This window comes from Glycine soja, chromosome 6 (genome assembly GCF_004193775.1).
Source record: "Glycine soja cultivar W05 chromosome 6, ASM419377v2, whole genome shotgun sequence".
NCBI lineage: Eukaryota > Viridiplantae > Streptophyta > Magnoliopsida > Fabales > Fabaceae > Glycine > Glycine soja.
Genome location: NC_041007.1, coordinates 45,265,705 through 45,290,443, shown reverse-complemented (window position 1 = coordinate 45,290,443; position 24,739 = coordinate 45,265,705). Strand labels below are relative to the sequence as shown.

General features: G+C 29.5%; 2 protein-coding genes across 3 annotated transcripts; both read left to right on the top strand.

Annotated features, from left to right (window-relative positions):
• The first annotated feature begins 9,567 nt into the window (after positions 1-9,567).
• LOC114417175 (signaling peptide TAXIMIN 2-like) lies at positions 9,568-10,711 on the top strand. Of its 2 annotated transcripts, XM_028382287.1 has the most exons (3): positions 9,568-9,644; positions 9,740-9,903; positions 10,294-10,711. In XM_028382287.1, the coding sequence occupies exons 2-3, from the start codon at positions 9,794-9,796 to the stop codon at positions 10,415-10,417; spliced, it is 234 nt and encodes a 77-aa protein (XP_028238088.1). In that variant the 5' UTR covers positions 9,568-9,644; positions 9,740-9,793; the 3' UTR covers positions 10,418-10,711. The 2 variants fall into 2 exon arrangements, with proteins under 2 accessions (XP_028238088.1, XP_028238087.1); XM_028382286.1 differs by having other exon boundaries at positions 9,575-9,903.
• Positions 10,712-19,727: 9,016 nt separating this feature from the next.
• Positions 19,728-22,789, top strand: LOC114417174 (dnaJ protein homolog 1-like). The gene is made up of 3 exons (XM_028382284.1): positions 19,728-20,168; positions 20,607-21,058; positions 22,190-22,789. The coding sequence occupies exons 1-3, from the start codon at positions 20,004-20,006 to the stop codon at positions 22,629-22,631; spliced, it is 1,059 nt and encodes a 352-aa protein (XP_028238085.1). The 5' UTR covers positions 19,728-20,003; the 3' UTR covers positions 22,632-22,789.
• The last annotated feature ends 1,950 nt before the right edge of the window (positions 22,790-24,739 follow it).

Below are 24,739 nucleotides of genomic sequence, written 5' to 3'. Positions count from 1 at the left end.
ATTTTTTATCTTATTAATTTATGATATTTATTGTAAAGTAATTAATGGTAATTTAATAACAAATAATGTAAGAAACAATTTAAAAATAGTTTTATAGAAATTGACAAGCATTTTTTTAAAAAATTATATTTAGGAATAAAGATAATATAATAAATTGAATTCTCTCTCCACATATAAATTACAATCACTATCTAATGAGTGCGTTTTTGTAAACTATTCTTGAATGAGAGTGCTTTTAGGAATTTTTCCTCAACCAGATTATTATTAAGGATTTTTCTTAATCTCTTATTCCCTTTAATTAATTTTTTTCATCTTTATTTATAAATTAAATTTTAATATTTTTTTCAAAATAAAATAGTTAATAGTTACAGATAACCTTGTATTACAATATAATTTTTTGGCCATAATTCTAAAACAAGATTATATGTTCAAAAATATTTATTTATTGTTAATTATAATTATAATATTTATATATTTAAAAGCTTTTATTTATTATAAAATTTAGTTTTGTAAAAAAAATATTTACCCGATGCATTGCACAAGCTAAATACTACTAAAAAATATATTTGAAATATCAACTGGGCTTAGCTAATCATGGATTGGTGGATTATATGTATTATCTCATTTAAAACTAAGAAAAATATAATATATAAGAAAAAAAATACCAAAACAATATATATACAAAAGTAAATTGTGGTTATAAACATTTTGATGCATTATATAATTAATGACTAGAGCGTCGATAGATTTATTACATTGTGTCCCACGGTTTGTATATATGGATAAGGGTTAAATTATTTAATAGGTTTATGAAATATTTTATAATTTTTAATTAGATTTTTTAATATATATATATATATATATATATATATATATATATATATATATATATATATATTTATTGGGTTCTTGAACTATTTTTCTTTTAATTGTGTTTTTTTCTACTAATTGTCATTAGTGAAAATTTATCAAATAATGTGATAAATCATAATTTGATTTTAAATTGTGGAATAATGTTGATTAATTGACACCATATGGTTGACAATTTTTCTTTCTTTTATATTTTTTAAGATAATAAAATAAATATGTTTAAAGTGAATCACACTCGTAACCCTGAGTACGATCAAGTTGAACAATCGCCTAAGATCTCATTTCTAGAGGAACACCAAAATTATTTTTATTTACTTTACAAAATTATTAAAATAATTTTATAAATATTTTTCAATATATTTTTAGGAAAACAATTACTAGCAATTACTAATTAGTCAACTAATAATGTTTTCACTTAAAGCCAAGAATATGATATATATTTTCCTTTCATTTATATTAGCGTTAACATAATCACGTAGATAAAAATCTTTAAAAAAAATTACAATCTTTATTATTCCAACTTCAACAACTGAATCAAAATCAAGCTTTATCATATAGAGTTATTTAAAGACATTTAATTGTTTTTCAAAAGCATATAAAACTTATAAAATAATATTGATTATTCTTGCTACTACTCATATACTAAAAGAAGTTTATAAAATTTGAATTTGTTAAAATCTTATTTGAAATTCACTATGCACAAGGTAGATTAAATAATCTTGCTTTAATTTATACTGAACATGATTTTTTTTAAAATCTTGACTATAATTTTGCAAAAAAAAAAATTAAGAAATAAAAAATTCATTAATTACAAGGGTACGTAGAGTTTTCTCGCTTCGCCTAGGGACAAAAAATCTTTTGACTGACCCTGGTGAATCATATTTTTACAGGGGAATGTTGAGAAATGCTTGAAGATTATTGTAATCGGAGAATAAAAGTATTTGTAATGTATTCTTTTCACATGAGTTCTTTTACAAGTTTTCTAAATTTCTAAGCAAATAAGAAAATGTCTTTATAATTTTCTCACGAAGGACTGATAAATAATTTCAGCTTAAAAAAGAAAGAGAGAAGAAGAAAAGAATCATAATTTGCCCTAATATGCATAGGAAAATTAGTTTAATTCCTAAGTAGGCAATGGGTCTTTCAACTCGTACTCAATCCATGTGGATGATGGGATCACAAGGGGGATAGCATTAATTTTTTTGAGCTAAACGGCATGCTTTCTTACTACTACATAAAAAATGACACAAAAGTATCTCTATTGATCAATGGTCCTAACAATGACCTTATATACATGTTTTTCCTTTTAGAAAGGGTCCTGAAAATAGCAACAACAATTATTGTTGCGGGTGATTTTACTTGTTGTAAACAGGAATCTAGATTTCTCTATCAACTATGGGTGTGTCATTCTCAATGCCCCAATGACCCCATAGTTTGTCATCCACTATGTGACTGAGTCATCCAAGCTCAATAATTCAACCAAGATATCCTCGTAAGTCTTAATTACTCGATACAATTTCCCTGCATTTAGGATACTTAGAATGGCTAGAATAAGAATAAAAAGTTGTATTATTTAGAGGACATTTGTAACAGTTCAGTTAAATTTAGGTTTGATTGTAATTTAAATTTTGTATTTTTGTTTTGTCTTTCGAACTTTTTCAAGTAATTTTTCTTCCATTTTAAATTAAATAAATCTGATTCTTTTATTTTTTAATTTAAAGATTTTCAAGTCTTGTTTTTATTTAAATATGTTTGAGAATTTAAGATGAATTAAGAATATTATCAATATTAAATTAATTTTTTAGTCCTATAATATTTTTTAGATTTAATTTGATCATCTATTTTTTTTGGTTTTAATATGATCCTTTAATTTTTTAAATCAATTTAATTTGATCTTTCAATTTAAATGGTAAGAAATTAAACTTTTTAACAATTCAAAATCGTTACTAAATGATTTTAAATTGTCAAAAAAATCATATTTTTTTTAAAAATGAATCAATTTTAAAAATTAGAAGACTCAACTGAATTAAAAAAAAAATTAGAAGACTAAATTAAATTAATTTTAAAATTAGAGGATTAAATTAGATAAAAAAAAACTTACAGATTCAAATTGAATTTAAATAATAAATTAGAGAATATAAAAATTAATTTAACCCATTATGAAAGAATTTTAGAAAGTTTAGTAAAAGATTGATAAAATTTGAAAGATTTAATAGGATATGAATTAAGAAAAATGGATATTTTTAGGTGAAACTTGATATTTTATTGACGTTAATAAATTTGATATTTGTTTTTTATATACAGAACGGACGGGAAGTAGAATCATATAACATCATCTCCTTAGAACATATCCTGAACCTTTTCTAGCAACATGTTTTCTTCAACTTCAGCAATCTCATGGATCATTTCGGCTTTCACATGTCAAAAAGAGAAAATGCATGATAGACTGTCTTATTAGTAACCTTTCTCTCATAATAGACAAATCCACACTCAAACATGATCAAATTAGTTGAACACCCAAATGATTGAAGACTCGGGTTCTGAGAACAAAGTTGCGTGCTATGAAACATAAACACTGATACGGATATCAGACACGACATAGACACGGACATGTGAACACTTGTAATGTTCAAAAATATAGAACGTAGTATGGGTGTCGTGCTTGTGTCGGATACTGACACGAACGCGTGTCGAACATGATAAGAAACTACGGTGTCCGTGCTTCATAGATTGCGTGTAAAGATTAGCAATTATTTTAAAAGCCGAAATGATACCAGATATGGAGGGGCACAGTCTAATATGCTGACCATCTATGGAAAAATCATTGGAAATGATATTTTAAACTAGTCTCGTGTAATCATCTCGGTAGGTGTGTATATATATATATGTGTGTGTGTGGAGAAGAACATTTTGTCTTTCATGAATGGAAGTATTCTATTTTATAATAGAGTTTTTTTGTGGTGACAAATATTTTGTTTGGACATTGAATTCGTATACAAATTTCGGTTTGTTTGGTTGTATAAAAATCCGTATAAATATGTGTATACAAGAAAAAGGACACAGTGGCACCATTAGAGTTATTGCAGCACCGATTCTTGTTAATTTGTGGGGGCACAAGACAAGGACAGAAAATGTTCCGTGGATAATTGGGCCACCTGGCCCACCAGTACTTGTAGAGAAGAAACTAATCCTGGTTTTGCTAAATGCCACTCTACAACTGAAAACCACTGCACCAAAAATTTAAAACCAAAAAGGACTGAAATCCACTTCACGAGTCGACACCCGTCGTTTGCCACAAAACCTGTTGTTAAAGGCTTACGGTGGCTCAAAGGGCAAATTTGATAATTATCGTTTATAAAGTTCATAACGATGTGGAAATATACTTGCGCATTGTTTTATATAAAAATAAAATAGAAAGAAAAAAAATAGGAAGATAGAAAATGATGAGAAACTAAGTAGATTTTTAAGTTGTTTAGTATGAAAAAAAAGTGAGAGAACAGTAAAATTTTATTTTTACTTGTTTAGTTAAGTAAAAAGTAAGGAATATAGTTTTATAATGTAGTATTAGTATGGATAAAAATATGTTTTTGTCCCTTGTCTAAAATTTTCTAAATTCAGTTTTAGTTTGCTAAAAAAAATCCTATTGTCTTGCTTCTAATTTGGAAATATTTATTTTTGGTCTAAATTGCTATAAAATACACTTTGAGGACAAGAAGAAGAAGATCGAAAATAAGAATTTTTTTGTGGACTAAAACTGAATTTGAAAAAAAAATAGTGGCAAAAACATATTTTATATATCCTATTAATGTTATTCTATATTTTACTAATTTACTTCGTTATTTTTTGGAATGTTAGTTCAAGTACTTTAGATATTATTTTAAACTATTAAAATATGATATTATTTAACCAAGTTAGAAGCCACGGACTTAAATAGGGCACGAGATTTGGGGTAGCCTTGTAAAACTAAAATACAAGTATAGATGAATAAAGTGACACTATTTTTTTTTCTCTAGATTCGAGTGGGAAGACCTGAATAAAATTTGTAGGGCTCTTTTGTTTTTTCTCTCAACAATTTTGGTGTTATACCAACTTGGTTTATTCCCTTTTTCTTGTCAACTTCTATCCCTTCCAATAATTTCTTACCTCTTTCTTGTATTCTACCGAAGAGTGTAAAACCTGTATTAACAACAACACCATATATGTAACATAGGGTGTGTTTGGTTAAAATTTTGAATCGTACATATGTCTAGATCAAACTACGTATGAGACAATGTTACTTTTGTCGCTTTCAAAATTTACGTCGACAACGCAAGTATGAGAGGAAAGAGGAGGAACCAAACGGACTTGTATAGCATCAATGTTTCATTTTATGATGGCTGTTACTGGCAAATTAAGCTTATTTTTCTAATTTGTTTTCTTGGCTAACACTTTTTTCTATTAACAAGAACAACATAACCATTTAAATTTTGTCCTAGCGAAATGATATATAGTCTCATATTAATTTCTTTTTGGGTAAAAAAAAAAACTCAAATGTTCATTCTAAATTATGCGTTTCAAGCTAATTAAAGGATTTGTAATTACTGTAATAAATTATTTCTTAATTATTAGGATAACACCTTCAGAAACCTGTACGCCTAATAGTAATATATCAATAGAACTCAACATAATTTATAGATTACTGAATCTGTTAATATATTGATTAAAATTCATCTTTGACTGTGTGTAAGAAAAAGATTTTGTTGGAAATGGTAAAGTGCATTTTGGTGATATCTATGCTTAGAAGGACTGAAGGAGATTAATCTTTATAAAAAAAATCTTAGACAGATACGGCATGCTTTAATTCATCCAAAAAAATCCGCTAATAATGAATATTGATTCTCAAGTTACATAAAATTTCTATCAATTAACAATGGTTCTCGACCTGAGCTTCGAATGAATGACAACAAACAATTTGTCTTACATTTACGTTAGTAGTGATATTTGATATGTAACCATTTCAAACACATCAACACTTATGTTAATTTTTCTTTATTTCTCTTCTCTTATCCGATCTTATTATTTATTATATCTACATTTCTTTTTCTGTTTATCATTAAAAAAGAAACTCGTCATTTTCTCCATTTATCATTATAGCATTCAATTACTTGTACATTTGCTTCATTAATATTAAAGTTTATTTTTGAAATTACAGTATCAGCTTTGAATTCTGTACGTATAAATCTTTTACTACAATCTAAATATTTTCTTTATTCAATATTCTTAATGTTAAAATGAATAAATGATCATGTCTTACCTTTAATTAGGCCACAAATCTCGTGGGGAATATTGGATTATTCAGAACCAAACACGTCAAATTTAACTCAAGCTCAATTAATATATATCGAGGAGTCAAGCAAGGATCGTAAGATACTATAATAACGATGAGACATGATATTGATGCAAGAAGGGACGAAAGATACTTATAGCAATGAATGATAAGACATTGATTCAAAGAGCTAGGTTTCAGTACTAGATGTTATTATGTTAAGCCTCAATAGCTATACTAGGAATTCAGTATTGCTATATGAACAATTTGATGTACGTGTTCAATTCACAAGTTTTAATTATACATTGTTGTGAATTTGATGACTGAATGGGGTGTTTTCCTCTACTGTGTGGTTAGATAGAATCTTTGTCCTCCTTGTAACAGAAAATAAGTTTGAAAAAATGACACTAACAAAATGGAGAGTACGGTTACAATTAAAGTTTGTCACAAATGATGTGATGACTTATTTGTTTTTCTATTGGTTTAAATATTTTTTTCCCGTTTTTTTTATCACTGCAAGATTCAAACCCTTCTTTTGTTTTTATTATTAGTTTTCGTTTCAAAAACAGTAATATAGTTATTGAGTTATTGAGTCTAATGTCATGTTAACTTTGATAACGTAAAATATCACATAATTCTAATAATGTCAAGTTATCAGGTTATCACGCAATTAATATTTTTTTATTCGTAAGAATAAAAAAAAATACTATTAAGAATTAATTTATAATAACCCACCTGCTCAATTAAGGGAACTAAATTTCCTTTACATCATATCCTTACTATTGTCACACAAAAATAAATAAAACAAAACATGGTCATATTTGCATAAACAAAAAAGATATTGAAGTCTTTAACTAGTATTAAAATAAAACAATAACTTGAAAATATTAAAATACTCATCATTTTTGTCTCAATATATATTCTCAATATTGTGACATCCTTAAGCTTCTATAAATTTATACCATGAAAACTGACTCACTCTCGCACCTAACAATTTTGGTGAGAAATATTGAACAGGGATGTACTAACTTTCTTCCATCAAGCTTTTCACCCCCACCATAGACTCAACTCATGATATCACCCTTAAATGTCCAATTAGTGAGACTCAAACACCACCCATAAGTACATGCCTCACAAATTAAAGCCATCATACTAAGTGTGTGTTTGGATTGCCAATTCGATAAATCCAACGTATGTTTCCTAAAGCATTCCATCTCTTCCTTACTTCTATGGTGAAATTGCATTAGGCTTCATGTCGCCGCATTTAAAATGACAAAACAAACACGCTCTAAGCCACACTTAATTACTAGAAGTTACTACCCGTTAAATTTGGGAAATGGTAAGAAAGACAAAAATGGTGTAGAACTCATTACATGAAAGTGGTAAGGAAAAATGGGTCATGCATGACATCACATCATAAAGGAGAATTAGTGTTTTTGACATCCTACTTGGATTTAAGTCACTTGTTTGTTGTTAGAGCGTATCATATGATTTTACTTTCGCCTTCGCGATTAATTCCTAATAGGTTTTTGAACAATATTATGTGATGTTGTTAGTAAGGTGAACATAAAATTGAACAAAAAAAGATTTAGATATTTAAAAAATGAATAAAAACAAGATAAAAAAATTAATTGTAGACTAAAATCAAAATGTCATATTGTTGGGACTAAAAACCAAAGTCATTTTATGATAACTAAAACCTTATTATAACATTTTATAAGGTTTTGATTTTTTTTTTAAAAGACAAATATTAATTGTTAGTCTTTATTAGTAAGAGGGATTAAACTCACGATATTTTTTCTTAACCAACCCACCAACCTTATATTGCCTCCTCCTTATTTGTGAGAAATATCTTTCCATCATCCTCCAGTGAAAACAACCACCTGTTATAACATTATTAACCTGTTTTTTGGTCCATATTGTAACACCAACTTAATTGACTTTTCGAACCTATATCACATCCCGTCCAAATCAACAAACTGGCCTAATTTGGATTCTTAATAATAATAATAATAATAAAAGATTGGAACAAAAAAAGGAAAAGGAAAGGTTGAAGGGTTCTTCACGGACAACAGAAGAGAATTGGTCCTGCAACACAAGACATGGACAGTGGTGGAAGAGGTTGAAGTGGTGCAAGTGCTACATCTTTCATATAGATGTGGATGGTAGACTTAGTAAGAAAGCTTTCGAAATGGGCCAAGCTGTAAGTGAACCATAGGAATTCAGGGAGAGGCCCAAGACCAAGGTGTCCAAATCCAACTATGTATAAGAATGAATATTTGTTTCTGATTCACTATGTTTTTTTTAATCGATCGAAAATAAGGAAATGAATGGAAATAGAATTTTATTGTTTAAATGTCAATGAGAATCATGTGGATCAATTGATATATGATTATTTTAATTTAACAATAATCTTGATTCTTTAATCCAAATCTGAATTTACAGTTGTTTTAGTAAATATTCAAAGTGATATGGATCCGCTTGTTTAAATTTATTTATTTAGAATTTTTTTAAGTAAAATGTAAAATCTAATATTTATTTTCAGAGATGAATTTTTTTATTATTTTTAAAAATCTTCTTATTTCATTTTTTAAGTTTAAGGGCCAATTTGTATGATTTTTTAAAATATATTATAATAAAAATAAATAGATTTATGTTTTTTTATGTGTTTTTCTAAACGATTTTTAATTAAAAATAATAATTTTTAGTTTTTTTAAGAAACAAATATCATCTGCTTAGTCTGCCACATGAGAAAAGAAGAAAAAAACAAAGTGACATCCTTAATTAATATATGTATTAATTCAACTATTTTATATGTAAATAATTATTTTAATTAATATAATTATGTATTTTTTAATTAATAAATTTTTAAATATATAAAATAATTCATATAATATTACTGTAATTATAAAAAAATTATAATTCTCATAAAATATACAACGATAATTATAAAATAAAATTCCATATACTTTAATAAATCACTTACCATAGTTTATAAAATTTAATAATATGATTGATTGGTTTGATCAAAATATATATTCATTATAATTACATTAATTTCCAAAAATATGCATATTTATAAATTAAATATTAAAACAAAATATATAATTGATTTTTTCCCTGAAGATACTATTGGTGTTTTTACGTGACATGTGACTACATAGTAAATCTTATTTCATAATATATTGTTATTAGTGATTGATTGATTATTGATTTTTTATGTCTATTTTTTATTATTATTGATGATTCTTAATTGATTACCTTTTATTTGAATAATATATGCTACTTTTTTATGAAATAGCAATAATAATAATAATTTATGCTGCTAGAATTTATATTCTCGGGTCTTATATTATTATCATATCATGCACGGCACGCTAAATGAATCGCATAAGTTTAAAAAGAAAAAAAAAATTCCAACCGAAGGTCAACGTGAGAATAAAAGCAAGTCATCGGAGTTCTCTTCACGGTGGGTCTTCCAACGAAATTACATCGAAATCAAAACACTATTATATACTACAAAAACCAATTCCACTTCTCTTCATTCTTCTTCTTCTTCTTCAGATTCAGATCGCAGAGAAACACATTCCACTTTGACACAACGATAAGAAAATCAATATGGAAGGTGAATTTTGCGAGTGCAGGCCATTGGGTTTCGTGATTGGATTACCCTTCGCTCTTGTTTCTTTGGTCTTTTGTCCTGTGGGTGCAATCATGTGGCTTATTGGGTATGTAAAATTTTCTAATTTCTATCCAATTTTCTATGCTTCTGTGTTCTTTTTCTAAGTTTCATTTTCCTTTGTTTACATCATTACTTGTGTTCATTAATCATTAATTAATCCATTCCTTGACCGTTTGTCTCTATTTTTTCATTCTTTGGCTGATTGGTTGATATATACCATATATTCATTTAAGAGAAGTTTTTTCATCTATAAACGGCCTAAAGAGATATCACAAATTATCACATATAATAAATTTATTAATAACTATCTTCATAATCATTTTTACTATAATTTGTTGTTAGTTTCTCGCATAAAATTTTTCGTACTATGAATTCCTCCTTTTCTTTTTTTTTTCTTCCCATTTTTTGAACATGAATTTTGGTGATGGCAATGCAGGTCAATATTGAGTTGCTTGTGTTCATGTTTCAAAGGCTGCGGAGAATTGGCCAAAGTGGGTGTGAATCTTGTAAAGCTTCCAATTCGAGTTCTTAGATGGTTCATTGACCAAATTCCTTGCTAGGGCCTAGGGGTCTTTTCATAGTAATTAGTTTGGTGTACTTCACTTTTTCAGGGACTGCTTTGTTATATTTGTTTCATTCTTTCTAGAGGAATGTTAGTTATAATTCTTAAATATTTTTTTGACACATTATTTTTTATTGAGTGTGATAGGATTGGCCTAGAAAGGTTTAATATGTGAATTTTATAGAGTAGATGATTAAGATATTATCCTTTTAATATTGTCAACTGTTTTCCATTAGGATTATTATTTAATGTAATATTTACACTCCATGGAATGTGAAGTTTATTTTTGTTAGCTTTTCTATGTAACTTTAATTGTAGATTTTAGGAGTAGTGTAACATATATAGTTTTTGGAATGTACCAGAGTGCATGAAGTTTTATTTAAGTTTTGTTAAATATATAGATCTCATTTTTTTTTTCTTTTTGGTGAATTTTATTTCTCTAAATTAACTGAATTGATATTCAATCAATAAGAAAAAGTGTATTACAAAAAATATATCACTTATAAAAAAAGTGTACTAATACTCTAATTCAAACTTATGGAGGACAACAACGTAGCTAGTTTCATTTTATCCTTATGTAAAGATAAGCTTCGTTTTTTATTTAATATTAATAATAGTTATTATTATTATTATTACTTAAACAGACCGACTTGTCATGGTTAACAAGTTTTTTTTATAATTTGAGTTTGACCTTTTTATTTAAAAAAATATTTTATAAAGCTTGAGCTTAACCTTTATAATAAACAAGTTAAGCCGAGCCGAACCTTAAATAGGTTGAGTCAAAGGCCCTTAACAAGTTGTTCGGCTCATTTTCATCCCTATGTCAAAAGCACCCAAACGAATAGCTAGTTAACTTGCATTAGCCCATGTACATTGTACTTCATGTCGTCTTCATTCTATCAAAATATTTTATCCATAGCACAATATTTTTTTGTGTATTTTGGACATGAAAATTGAGTGTTGGCAATAAAATTTGAGAATAGAACCATCATTAGGCTAGAGGGTCTACCTAATTTGAATATCCCTGCATTCATAGTCAAGATCATTGCTAAGTACATTTGGTTAAATCTTATTTTCTTGCCTTTCAACTTTTGCAAGCCAAGAAGAATGAGCTACTGGATTTGTCTCCTCTTTGGCTTAACCCAGAGCTTTTAACACATGAACAACTCTTGGCATATAAAAATATTGGATTCAACCTGTTGCAAATTTATCCCTTATTGAGCAAAAGATAAAGAAATTGTTCGCGGCCACACATGTCAATGTCCCAAGCCAGAAAATGACTAACATGAACAGCAACAAAAGAAGCTTGATTGAAGTCTACACAACTTGTATTCTCAGCAAATAAAAACATCTAGAATGGACACAAAATTGTATAGGATGAACAACAAATTGTAGCTTAAACTTGTACCTTAACTTGTATTTTATTGTTGCCTGTTATCATTGTACATGATGTATATGATCTAAACCTATATTTGATGAATAAAGTTTGTACATAATTTATTCCAAATTACCATACACTACATTGTGTTTCCTTTTTTCTTTGTCCCTTCATGCTGAAAATAAATGTAATATGAGTTGTAATGTCACAACCATATCAAATGCATTTTACATGAGAGTATGATTCATACTAAAAATTATGATAAACAATTAAACACCATTTTTGCTTTGATGTTATATATAAACCTTCATTCATTTATGCATAACTCATGCCAAATGCTTGTGCATCTTTACATTCCTTTTCTTGCCCCTAGGGAAATATTTTACATGATTGTCATTACAACCATTATAATATGTTCTAAACTGACTTATTTGTAAAACAAACTACTAGTCAATTGCAAATAAAATATTCCAACCAATACAAAAAAAAATCCTTGTGAAGTCATAACCAATTTCAACCAAGTGGTTTCAAATATGAGGTTTTCATTCAACTTATACATGTTCCTCGATCCCGCCATGCATACAAAATAAAATATGGACATAATTTTGTACATTATAAAAATGATAAGTATCAGTTATGTACATGAGAAGGAGGCTTCTTACCCACATTAGGGACATAATTTTGTGGGACAAGTCATGATTTCCATATTGGCCACATGCTTTACAAAGCCTTATTCTTTTTTGTTGTTGTTCAATGGCCTTCTCTTTTCCTTCTTTAATTTGTCTACCACTTCCTTTTGTCTTTCAAATCTTTGGTGGATGAATTTGCACCTCTTTAGGAAGATTGCATCCAATGAAAGTCTCTACTTCTTTTGTCTTGTCATGCATACAATCTCCCTTAAATTCAATCAATTGTTTTTTTTTTAAATGTTAGTAGCTCCATTTACTAGAAGAAGCAATTTTTTGCTTGGACTGTCTGACCTCATACATACAAGAAAATAAGTGATTACATGCCTAAGTTGACTCTCATTTTTTGATTTAGAACATCCTTCTAAGATCTTTCCATCGACATCAGAAATAGGCTTACTAGTAGCCAACTTTGTCCACCAATTGCCAATGTAATTACCTAGTATTCCATTTAAGTATTTTTCCTTTAGAATACAAAGTATATGTCTACATGGAATGCATGAAATATTATGATCTACATTGTGATCAACTATATTTATTATTTCCTCCCTATCTTCTTGTCACTCCACACTATGGACATGCACTCCATAATTCTTTTTTTTTTTAATTTTCAAGATTCTCATGAGTATAAACATCTCTTCCCTTGATTCTTTGAGCTACTATCCCTCTTAAGTATTTGTACAGAATGAAGTGAAACATCATCAACAAGTAACTTCTTATGCCTCTATGCTTCTATTGCATACTCAAACCTTGTCCAAAATTCAACCAAAGAAAAAAATTGGAATTAATAAAATTATTGTAAAAGGAATTAATAATATAGATGTTATTCTCAATATCTCGACAAAAAATATGTCTTTGAAGTAAGTTGGGATCCATATACTTCTAATGTCAAATATATGAGAGCCAATCATTTCTTTTTTTCAAATCAAACTTAATCATCATGGAATTCCATGTTGCTTCAAATTCATCTGGCGTCTTTGAACTCCAAACACATGATTTGAAACTTTTGTTGAACTCATTGTTGGAATTCAAAGAAGAAACACCCAACTTTCCTAAAACCTTTTTCATAATATGCCACAAGCATAATTTATAAGAGGATGAACAAAAAATTTTCTTTATCACAATCTTCATGACAAGATCTTGATTTGTCACTATGAGATTTGGTTTACGTCCCCTCATTGCTTCCATGAATTTTTTCAAACAACCAAATAAACGAATCAGCTCATCGACTAAGAAGGCAACTCCAAAAGCAACACGATGTCTATGGTAGTTTGTTTAAGCCGGTAAATGATGCAAAAAATCATAAATACTTGTTTGTTTCATATGTGGTATCAAATTAAATGACATCCTTATATATATATATATATATATATATCCTTATATATATATATATATATATATATATATATATATATATATAGAGAGAGAGAGAGAGAGAGAGAGAGAGAGAGAGAGAGAGAGAGAGAGAGAGATCAGTGGAGAGGGATCAAACAGAAAAATGAGAAGTAAGACTACAAATAAAATATATGATGAATGATGAACAAAAGAAATTAAAACAAGAAAATAGTTAAATATACAAGAAATTAAAATGAAAGCAACATTAAAGAAAACATAAACGATGATAGAGACAAACAAATATGTGAAGGGGGAGAAGAGAAGAAATTGAAGCGGCGACAGAGCCGCACAGGATCAGTCAAGAGGGAGAAGAGAAATGGAAGGAAAAACTTGAAATTTTATTGATGAAAGAAAATCTTACAAAGAGTTTTAGAGTAGAGCTTCTCTTTCTTAAACGTGACTAAGATTGTGTCTGAAAATGGTGTCTCACAATGGATTCGAGGACTCCTTATATAGACGTAAAATTTTACAGTAGCTACAATATCAGTTATGTGACTGGAACTATTTATACAAAAACAATAATTTCAAATTAATCATAATTTAAAGAAATACCAAAACAATCATCCTCATTTTGGTAAAAAACATCATCATCTTCTAAAGAATTGGTGTCTTCTTTCTTTGAGGAAGATCCTTCTTCTTCATTTTGTTGGAGTAATTGTAAAACTTCTTTCAAGTTTTTAGTCAAATTTTCTTTGGAGCTGGAACTTGCCAGAAAGGCAGCTAATTGGGACTTCTGGTTGAGGAATAAAGAAGTCTTAGGATCAACTTCTTTTAATAACTCTGGGTAGGATTTGAACCAAAGTTTAACTTGCTCTGGTTCAGCCTTGGATGAGTCAAATTGATTCCATCACTTGACAAAAGCATGTCGCTGAAGTGATGGGAATTACTTGTTGCCTTCAGTCTTACTGTACTTGTATTGCCAAGAGAAAATCCAGGATAAAGCAAAACTCGAGAAATATTTTAAGTCCACTGGAATTTGTGATTCTTGAGAGTTATACATTTTTTTGAATTGGGCAAATCCTTTTTGTACTTGCTCCGGAAAGATCTCGAGTATCAGACCAAAAAAGTCCCACCACTGGAGAAACCAATTTGGAAAATTATAGATCGTGTTGGTCTTGAAATAGATGAGCCATGAATGTTTGAACTTATTGTTGTGATGCCAAAATACTTTGTTCCAGGCATCGATATAATCCCAGTATGTATATCCTCTTGGATCAAAAGGAACTAAGAATTTGTTAACTTCATTAAGATTTTGACCAAAGTGTCTTGGTTGTAAAACCTTTAAGATCTGAATTGTTGAATGGGTGTTTAGTGATGGATCATTTGGACCTTTGAAGTGCTTAATAGATACTGAGTTTGTATCTATTAGGATGAACTCATAAAATGTTCTTGTCTTGTTAATTGCGGTTGGTTTGAAATTGAATCCTGGAGGAAACACCCTAGTCGTGGCTTTGAAAGGATTTTTGTCTTATAATTCAAGTTCCATCTGCAAAATAGTTGAAAATTTATTTTTATAAATGTAACTGTTAGTTTGCTTTGGGGTCGGTGTTGTCTTTTGGGATAAGGTCTGTTTTCTTGTCAAATAAATGAGAAGTAAGACTACAAACAAAATATATGATGAATGATGAACAAAAGAAATTAAAAATAAGAAAACAATTAAATATACAAGAAATTAAAATGAAAGCTACATTAAAGAAAATAGAAACAACGACAGAGCCGAACAGAATCTGTGAGGGGAGAGAAGAGAAGAAACTGAAGCGATGGCAGAAATACTAGAGGATGAATATCAATATGTTTCGCTTATTAAGATCATTTTCTCGCATTTCTTTCTGAACAAATTCATCATCTTCATCCTTAAATTCTAGCTCAAGAAACTTAAATTTGCTCACTGAGCAAGACAATCAGACCCACGAGGTCACCCCGAAACATAATCTCTTTGATGAAGAAGTTCGATTCGAGGAGATAAATCAAAATATGGATGACTAGAGTATCCCAGAAATCCCTCAGGACACACTGTATATTCCTGAGACAATCAAAGATAAACACAGTTTTGATTATGTAATTAAGACTGTAGAAAATAATATTCCTCTAGGGCAAGACACAGGGAAAGAATTTCATTTACTCTAAAAAAATTCCATTTTTGAACATAGTAGAAAATACAAATACCTACACATATGATGTGTCCAGGTAGCAATCAAACCATTAATAGACATGGGTATAGATGTCGTCGTCTTAATGTGTCTTTGAGATATTAGGTACAACAAATTTGAAGATTCCTTAATAGGAACAGTAGAAACAAGTCTAGGACAAGGACCAATTTATTTCAACTGTTACCCAAACAAAACAGTGAGTCTGATGGATAAAAACATTCTTGACTCCCTGTTCTTAAACATCCACTTTCATGGACTTGACATGAGAGAAGGATCAATTCCATCAGCCTTAATTTATAGGATCCAGTATAAGGTCATGAACACTTGTGCATCAAGAGTCCTTCTAAAATCTCAAAAAGGAGAGACAACTTTGTTTATCATTGATATGACAAAGGCTAATGTTTCTCTCCCAAGAACCATAAAGTGGGATGAGGTAACTCTTTCTGAAAAATGGGTCATGGACAAAGCCACATCGTCAGTCCCCAGACCCGCTCCAACAATAGAACAAATCAAGCAAGATAAATTTAGTAAGGTAGAAATAACCTTCAATAGGAGAAATTCTTTCTCATCTAGGATAGAAGCCTCAAGATCCGAGTATAAATTGGCAAGAAGGTCTTTCTCGGTAAGAACCCGGTCAATTCCAGTGGGGTTATCTAGATCTGAGTCACAAAACCAGTTTCCTAGTATAAACCTCCAAGGATTAGATACAACTTCTAGTATACCTAGAACCACATATAATCAGGAACAAGAGGATGACCAAAAGTCAATCCAATCCCCAACATATTCTTCTATGCATGAACCTTATGATGTTATCTGATAAATTTAGCATTAATAAGGAAACCCTTAGAAAAGACTTTTATTCTCCAGAGAATGAACCTCAAAGGAGATGTATTTTTCAACATTTTAAGGGTACAAAAAGAAAACAAATCCAAGACAAATTCTATGAGTTTGTCGAAAGAGTCAAAATCAACATTTCTTTCTTTGATTGGTTTCATGCTTATACCATTCGAGAAAATTTAGATTACCCTTGGAAACAAGACATTATAGGGGATCCGACAACTAATGCCATTACCAATTGGAAAATTAAAGATGGAGAGTTAATCCAATCGGAATTACCTCTAACAACACAGTACCAACTGGCAAAGGTCAAAGACAGTAATGATGATAAACCTGTCATGGCCACACCCTTTAAGACAAAAGATATCAACAAAGAAGTCACTTCAAAATACATCAAAAGCCTAATGGAACAGACTAATTACACCAACAAATATCTTCATGTATTAGGAGAATCCATTAGTAGAGAAAAGGTATCTCTTAAACACAAAACCCATGAAGGATCTGCATCAAACGTTCAGATAGAAAAACCTTTATTCAAACCATTCAAAGTTAATGAAAAGGCAAAACAAAAAATTAGGGAACTTAGGAAGCACAAAACCCTTACAGAAGGGATATGTGATAACAATAGTGAATTATTAAACAAGATTGATAGTTTACTTAAAGTCATCCATGAGACACCTCAACATTCGGAGGAATAATCCAAAATGAGGACCAGAAGCACCTCCAAACTAATCAATGTTATCAATGATGACAATGACCAAAACTCAGAACAAACAAATGAAGAAGGTTCAGTATCTGGAAAAGATATTAATCCAATAAACACCAAACATTGGAAAACATCTTCCAAACTTTATTACCAAAGACCAACTACCCTTGATCTTTTACTGGAAGAAAGAGGAAAACGTAATTTTAAAAGCTTTAGTGCAAATAATATCTATGAGTGGAATACAGATGCCCAAACAAAATACAATATTATGAATACACTCCAACACATGACCATGGTAGCCAGGCATACCAGGCATCCCATGAAAGTGTTCGGAGGAAACAATCATAAATATCCTAGTTGCAGGATTTTCAGGCCAATTAAAAGGATGGTGGGATAATTATCTCACTAACGATGAAAAATAAAAAATTTACATCGCTGTCAAAATAGATCTTAATGGAAAAATCATTACAAATAATGATAATAGGGAGATCCCTGACGCTGTTAATACCCTTATTTTCACAATAACTCAACACTTTATTGGTGACCCGTCACTCTAGAAAGATAGGTCAGCAGAATTATTATCCAATCTTAAGTGCAGAACTTTAGCAAACTTTAGGTGGTATAAAGACACCTTCTTGACTAGAGTTTACACCAGAGAAGATAGTCAACAATCTTTCTGAAAAAAAAAAATTTCTAACCAGTCTTCCAAGATCATTAGGAGATAAGGTTAGAGGTAAAATCCGTAACCTATCAGTCAATGAAGACATTCCATATGAGAGTTTATGTTATGGTCAATTAATTTCGTATGTCCAGAAAGTAGTTTTAAAAATATGTCAGGATGACAAAATCCAAAGATAACTAGCCAAGGAGAAAGCCCAAACTAAAAGAGATTTATGGTCTTTCTTTTGTTCATCATTCATCATATATTTTGTTTGTAGTCTTACTTCTCATTTGTTTGTTTGATCCCTCTCCGTTGATCTATGATATCATATATATATATGAAACTATCTTATTTAAGTGTGAGGTGATTAAATATGAACCTATAACCAAACATGAACTATCAAAATTTAATGTTATGAGAATTTTTAAAAAAGCATGTGACTTTTTAACATTAAATCTCAACCCTTCATATATGGTTAAACAACATAAATATTTAAACAAAAAAACCAATAAACTCCTTTTGTGCTAATAAGTTTAATTTAAGGATATTATAGTAATTTATTATTTAATTTGAAAATAATTATTTCTATCTCATCTCTCATCTCTATCATCATTAAATTTCCAAACAATATCTTTTCTTCTCAGCATTAAATTATTAACCATTTCTTGTAAACATTAAATTATATTAAATATTTATTTAAAAAATAATAAATGTGATTGATTGTGATTTATTTTAAAAATTAATAATATTTGTTCTATTTAAATGAATTTGAAAAATAACTATTTTTTCAAAAACAATTGATAGTAAAAAAAAATTTAGAAAGGTAAATAATAATGATACATTATGTTGTTTTCGTAATATTGATATATGAAACAATTTTTAACTTTCTTCTCTCAAATTATTTTTTATGAAGAACGTTTTGTAATGTTAAGATGTTAACGAAGCAGTTATTTTTTATTACTTTGTTAAAAAGAAGTAAACCCTCTAAAAAACCATTTTTTAAAAAAATTTACGTGTTCCTGAAATTATAAAAAAATATTATAAATTAATATATATATATATATATATATATATATTTTGTTAACATATTCTCGAATATTTTTGTAATTTATATCAAATTATTTGTGGGATAAAAAATTTAATTACTTTTTTTAATAATAAATTCATTTTAAAATAATATGATAATTTTATGTTTATATTTATGATTATGAGTATCTTAGTAAATTCCATATATATATATATATATATATATATATATATATATATAACTTTTATGTGTAATTTATGTTGTTTACACATTAGATTTTTTATTCACTTGAATTGATAATTTGATACACGTTAGATAGCAAAACTAGATTATATTATGTTGTAAGTGTTCGAGATAGATCAAATTAATTTTTATAATTAATATTTCTCTCTCAGAAATATTTTAGAGAAAACAAATATTTACCGAGAAAAAAATATATTTTCAACTAGATAACAGTCTACAATCGATCAATGATTTTCCAAAACTATTGAAAACCAACGGCAACCATTTCTGGAACTTTCCACCAGGATCTAGATCCTACACCTGTAGAACTCTAACTTCAATAACCCGAATGATTTAAACACCTTATTCATTCGGCACCATCATCATCAACTACCTCAAAATTCTAAGCACAATTTCTCTGAGTTGTTTTGTGAGATAATAGCACATAGCATAACAAGGGAAGGAGTATTAACAACCGCAAACCTGAAGAGAAAAAGAGCAGCAGAAGAAGAAACACCAACGATGGGTGTGGATTACTACAAGATCTTGCAGGTTGATAGGAGCGCCAAAGACGATGACTTGAAGAAGGCTTATAGGAAACTTGCTATGAAATGGCACCCTGATAAGAACCCCAACAACAAGAAAGAAGCTGAAGCTAAGTTTAAGCAAATTTCCGAAGCATATGAGGTATGTTTTTCATAAGGGTGTCGCAAATTTCTTATCCTTTTGTGGATTTGGGGGTTGAATCGTGAAACCCGATCAAATGTTTCATCTGGGTGTTGCTTATTTCTTTTTCTTCTGTTGTGATTTATGATGTGTTTTTCAATAGGTGTGTTGCAATTTGTAGCATTTTTTTTCTTCTGAAATTAGGGGGTGAAATAGTGAAACTCGATAGAGTATTCCATAAGGGTATTGCAAAACTTCAAGCTTTTTTATTTTCATTTTCTGAAATCAGGAGTGAATCAATTCATCTGCTATTGTGATTTCTAATGTTTTCCCATTAGGGTTTTGCAAAATTTTGGGGTTTTTTTTTTCCTTCTGAAATTAGGAGTGAAACAGTGAAATCTAATAGAGAGGTTGATCTGGGGGTGGTGCTTACTTTGTTTTCTGTTGTGATTATTGAAGGTACTTAGTGATCCTCAAAAGAAAGCTATCTATGATCAATATGGGGAAGAGGGTCTGAAGGGTCAAGTTCCTCCTCCTGATGCTGGTGGTGCTGGAACTGGAACTACTTTCTTCTCCACAGGAGATATGCCGGGATCGTTTCGGTTCAATCCGAGGAATGCTGATGATATTTTTGCTGAGTTCTTTGGGTTCTCAAGCCCATTTGGTGGAATGGGTGGGAGAGGTGGTGGTGGTGGCGGTGGCGGCGGTGGCATGAGATCAAGGTTCCCTGGTGGGATGTTTGGTGATGATATGTTTGCATCTTTTGGGGAAGGAGGAGGAATACATATGAGTCAAGGTGCACCTCGGAAAGCTGCTCCCATTGAGAACAAATTGCCCTGCACTCTTGAGGAGATATATAAAGGGACTACAAAGAAGATGAAGATCTCTAGAGAAATTGCAGATGCCAGTGGGTGAGTAGAAGTTATTGCCTTGCTATTTCTTCTTCTATGTTTGAGGATCTTCTAGCTTTCTTAGTTTTTGTTGTTGTGTATGTGATACGATATCTAGGAAGTTAATTTTGTGTATGACTGAAAATGGTTGAACTTTCAATTTGGGCCAAGAAAAAGTATATATGCTTCCACTAAGGAGAAACTAATTGATCCCAATTTTCATGATTGCAATCTGCTATTTTCACTTATGTTGATTGCTTGGCCTGAAAAGTTACCCTTGAGAACTAACGCTTGCTCATTGGCTGTCCTTTGTGAATGCTCTTTTAGCAATTGAGTGATTTGCTTTGTTTTTTGGTGCATCTATTTCATCTTTTGTGGGCAATGTTCAAGCCTTGATTGATGGTGTTTTATTTTACACATTGGTTAATGCATAAACTGATTTTTTGTTAGTGTCATTTGCTTTATTGTTTGAAGAAGAAAATTGCATGCTACTTTCTAGTAATTATACCAAGTCTGTATGCCTCTCATCTTTGTGTTCAAGACATTCTATAAGTGTTTACTATAGTTTCGAATTGAATTGAAACACTGTATTAATTGCGATAGTTTTGCCTTGGTATTCTTTATATAAAAACCTTTCCAGGTTTAAACTTCTAAATCTAAGTATACAAAAATTACTTTAGTTTGTCTGTGAGGCATTTGACGAATGGTGATCATGGGTGTTCTTTTAGTGTTTTATTTCAATTCATTACATATTTTTGGTACTTATTGTTGTTACCATTAATAAATTTTATGGAATTTAAGCTTGAAATAATAAGGTTTATTGATCTAACAAGTCAGTAAGTACTTGGCAAATTGCTGCATCAAGAACTTCTACTCTATAATCATAGTTTTGTTATGCTAACATGACAAAAATGCATTAATGTATAAACCCTTGAGCTGGAAAAGTGTTCTTTTTCTACCATCTTATGAGCAATGCCCCTTTAGGCCTTTAATGTTTTTTTGTACACATAATCTTTTTGAATGAAATTGTGATGTTCAAGGATTATTTTAATGTACATTCAGAATGTACTTGCACTTTCTTTTGTAATTACTTGCTAATTTTCATTCTGTCTCAAACCGATTATTGACGCTTCCTCTTTCCTTGTGGTGCAGAAAAACCATGCCAGTAGAGGAAATCTTGACCATTAATGTCAAGCCTGGCTGGAAGAAAGGAACAAAGATCACATTCCCCGAGAAGGGAAATGAACAGCCAAACGTGACACCTGCAGACCTTGTTTTCATTATAGATGAGAAACCGCACAGTGTCTTCGCCCGCGATGGAAACGACCTTGTTGTAACCCAGAAGATTTCTCTTGCAGAGGCATTAACTGGTTACACAGTGCACCTCACTACCCTAGATGGTAGAAACCTAACCATACCAATCAACAATGTTATTCATCCCAATTATGAAGAGGTTGTTCCAAGAGAAGGAATGCCACTTCCAAAAGATCCATCAAAGAAGGGGAACTTGAGGATAAAGTTTAACATCAAGTTCCCAACTAGGCTCACTGATGAGCAAAAAGCAGGAATCAGGAAACTCTTCAACAATGCCTAAGCTTGAGATAGTATAGTATTTGTCAGATTTCCCTCTGGGAATTACTTTTTAAATTATGAAGATGTAAGATATACCATTAAACTTTGGATGTTTCCATATGGATTGTAAACTTAGCGAAAAAATTTTGATTTGATTCTTTTGTGTTGTTTATCAGTTAATAATGTGCAAAGCTTTTAAATCCTTGTTATATTATAGCATGGGATCAACTATCGGTAGGATAACATGCTCAAAATGTTTGCTTCTCAAAAAAACAAAAATTGCTCAAAATGTTTAAATCACAAGGCAATGTTTTCAGCACCTAGTAACTTTGCATATAGTTCATTCTTGTAAGGGTGCGATAGTAATCAAAATTAATGTAAATTAAACTCATAAAAGGTACTATTTTAGATTACATTTACAACCTGATGCGGAGTCCAAATTTAGATTCGGTTCCTTTTAAGTAAATTGTTTGGTTAATGATGAGAAAATTACTTGAAGTGAATTGTTTAATTGTCTATAAGAGAATTAATGATCGATGTTTAGCCCGCGCGTATGTTAGATTATAATTTTAAAAATTGATGGTCGAGATTAAAATCCTAAATTTTAATATATTATGTTTTTTTCTTAATGATTTAAATAATTATTTTTTTGATTGGTCACTTAAAAAATAAATAAAAAGTAAACTTTTATGATTGGTTACTTAAATATCGATAAAAAGTTAAATTTTAAGATCCATTAGCAAATTTAAAAAATTTGACTTTTTATATTTTTTGGCATAGACATCAACCTTATAATCAATGTAAAAATTCTTAATAGTATAAAAATAATGTATTAAAAATTAGGATTTTAATCTTAGTCATTATTTTTTTAATTATAATCTAATAATTAAAATCAATTCTTTTCATTTGATAAATAGTATATATATATATATATATATATATATATGAATTTGCTAACGTACATGATCTTTTATTTTTAGTATAAGTGAGTTAATAAATTATAGCATTGGTATACTTTAAAAGAATTTTTAGTTATATACCTTGCTAATATACATATACTTATTTTTCAGTATGAGTGTTTTTATCACTCACTATAAAACCTAGAGAGAATTTAGTGTTGTGGTTTATTAGGTACTGTCTACTTTATATAAAGATTTAGATGGGTAGACAAAAAGAAATAGAGTTGAGAAAATTGTGTTGGCGTAATAGGTTTTATAAGTTGACAAGAAGAGAGAGAAGGGATAGATGTAATAGGAAAAACAAAGAAATAATGATTTAATTTATACGGGAAAAAAATAAAGAAACACTAGAGAGAGAATTTATTAGATAAAATATACGATGTGGTAAAAAGGGACAGAAATAATCAATGTAATAGATAGAGAGAAAATTAATTACGTTTCAACAATATTTACCAATTAAATGAACGATAAGAAAATTTACTTGAATGATTGGTTTTCATGATATAATTGTATTGAAATTTTACAAATCTTATAGATGTTGTTATCAATCAATTATATCACTAAACCATTTGATTTCTTGGAGAATAGATTTGGTTGTGTTAAATATATATCACTGAGGGCAAGCTGGGAGACAGAACAGCTTCCAATGGTAACATTAAGAACATACCTCAGCTTCTCACGCCTCTGCTTCTTTCCTCACTCTCTTTCTTGCCTAGGCTTTGATCTCCTCTTTCAAGTTCTCCTCGTTTCTACTTCCTTCTGCCATGTAATTTTTAAATTATTACTGTTGAAATCTTGTCTTGTTAATTTAATTATATACTATATAGTCCAAGTTCTATATATAATATATCTTATTGTTGACAATTTTTGTATGTACGTGGTTGTTTTGTAGAAAATGGGTCGTGCAAGAATAGCCTTAAAATATAATTCAAATTAGAGATCTCGCAAGACAACTTTCATGCAGAGAAGGAAAGTACTTAAAAAAAAAAACTTCTGAACTTTCCAAGTTGTGTGGAGTTGAAGCCTGCTTGATTGTGCATGATGATGGCAATGTTGAAATAGTGACTTGACCCTAGGGTGATAATCAACCAAAGAAATTTAAAAATAGTTAAAAACTTGATTTGATATCCAGATCGTTGAATTTAATTTATGAATCAAATGAATTGAATTT

Excerpts from the sequence above, each read along its gene's own strand:
- LOC114417175 (XM_028382287.1), top strand. The coding sequence starts at position 9,794 with ATGGAAGGTGAATTTTGCGAGTGCAGGCCATTGGGTTTCGTGATTGGA. Across the intron at positions 9,904-10,293 it reads GCAATCATGTGGCTTATTGG|GTCAATATTGAGTTGCTTGT; the intron begins GTATGTAAAATT and ends ATGGCAATGCAG.
- LOC114417174 (XM_028382284.1), top strand. The coding sequence starts at position 20,004 with ATGGGTGTGGATTACTACAAGATCTTGCAGGTTGATAGGAGCGCCAAA. Across the intron at positions 20,169-20,606 it reads AAATTTCCGAAGCATATGAG|GTACTTAGTGATCCTCAAAA; the intron begins GTATGTTTTTCA and ends TGATTATTGAAG. Across the intron at positions 21,059-22,189 it reads GAAATTGCAGATGCCAGTGG|AAAAACCATGCCAGTAGAGG; the intron begins GTGAGTAGAAGT and ends CTTGTGGTGCAG.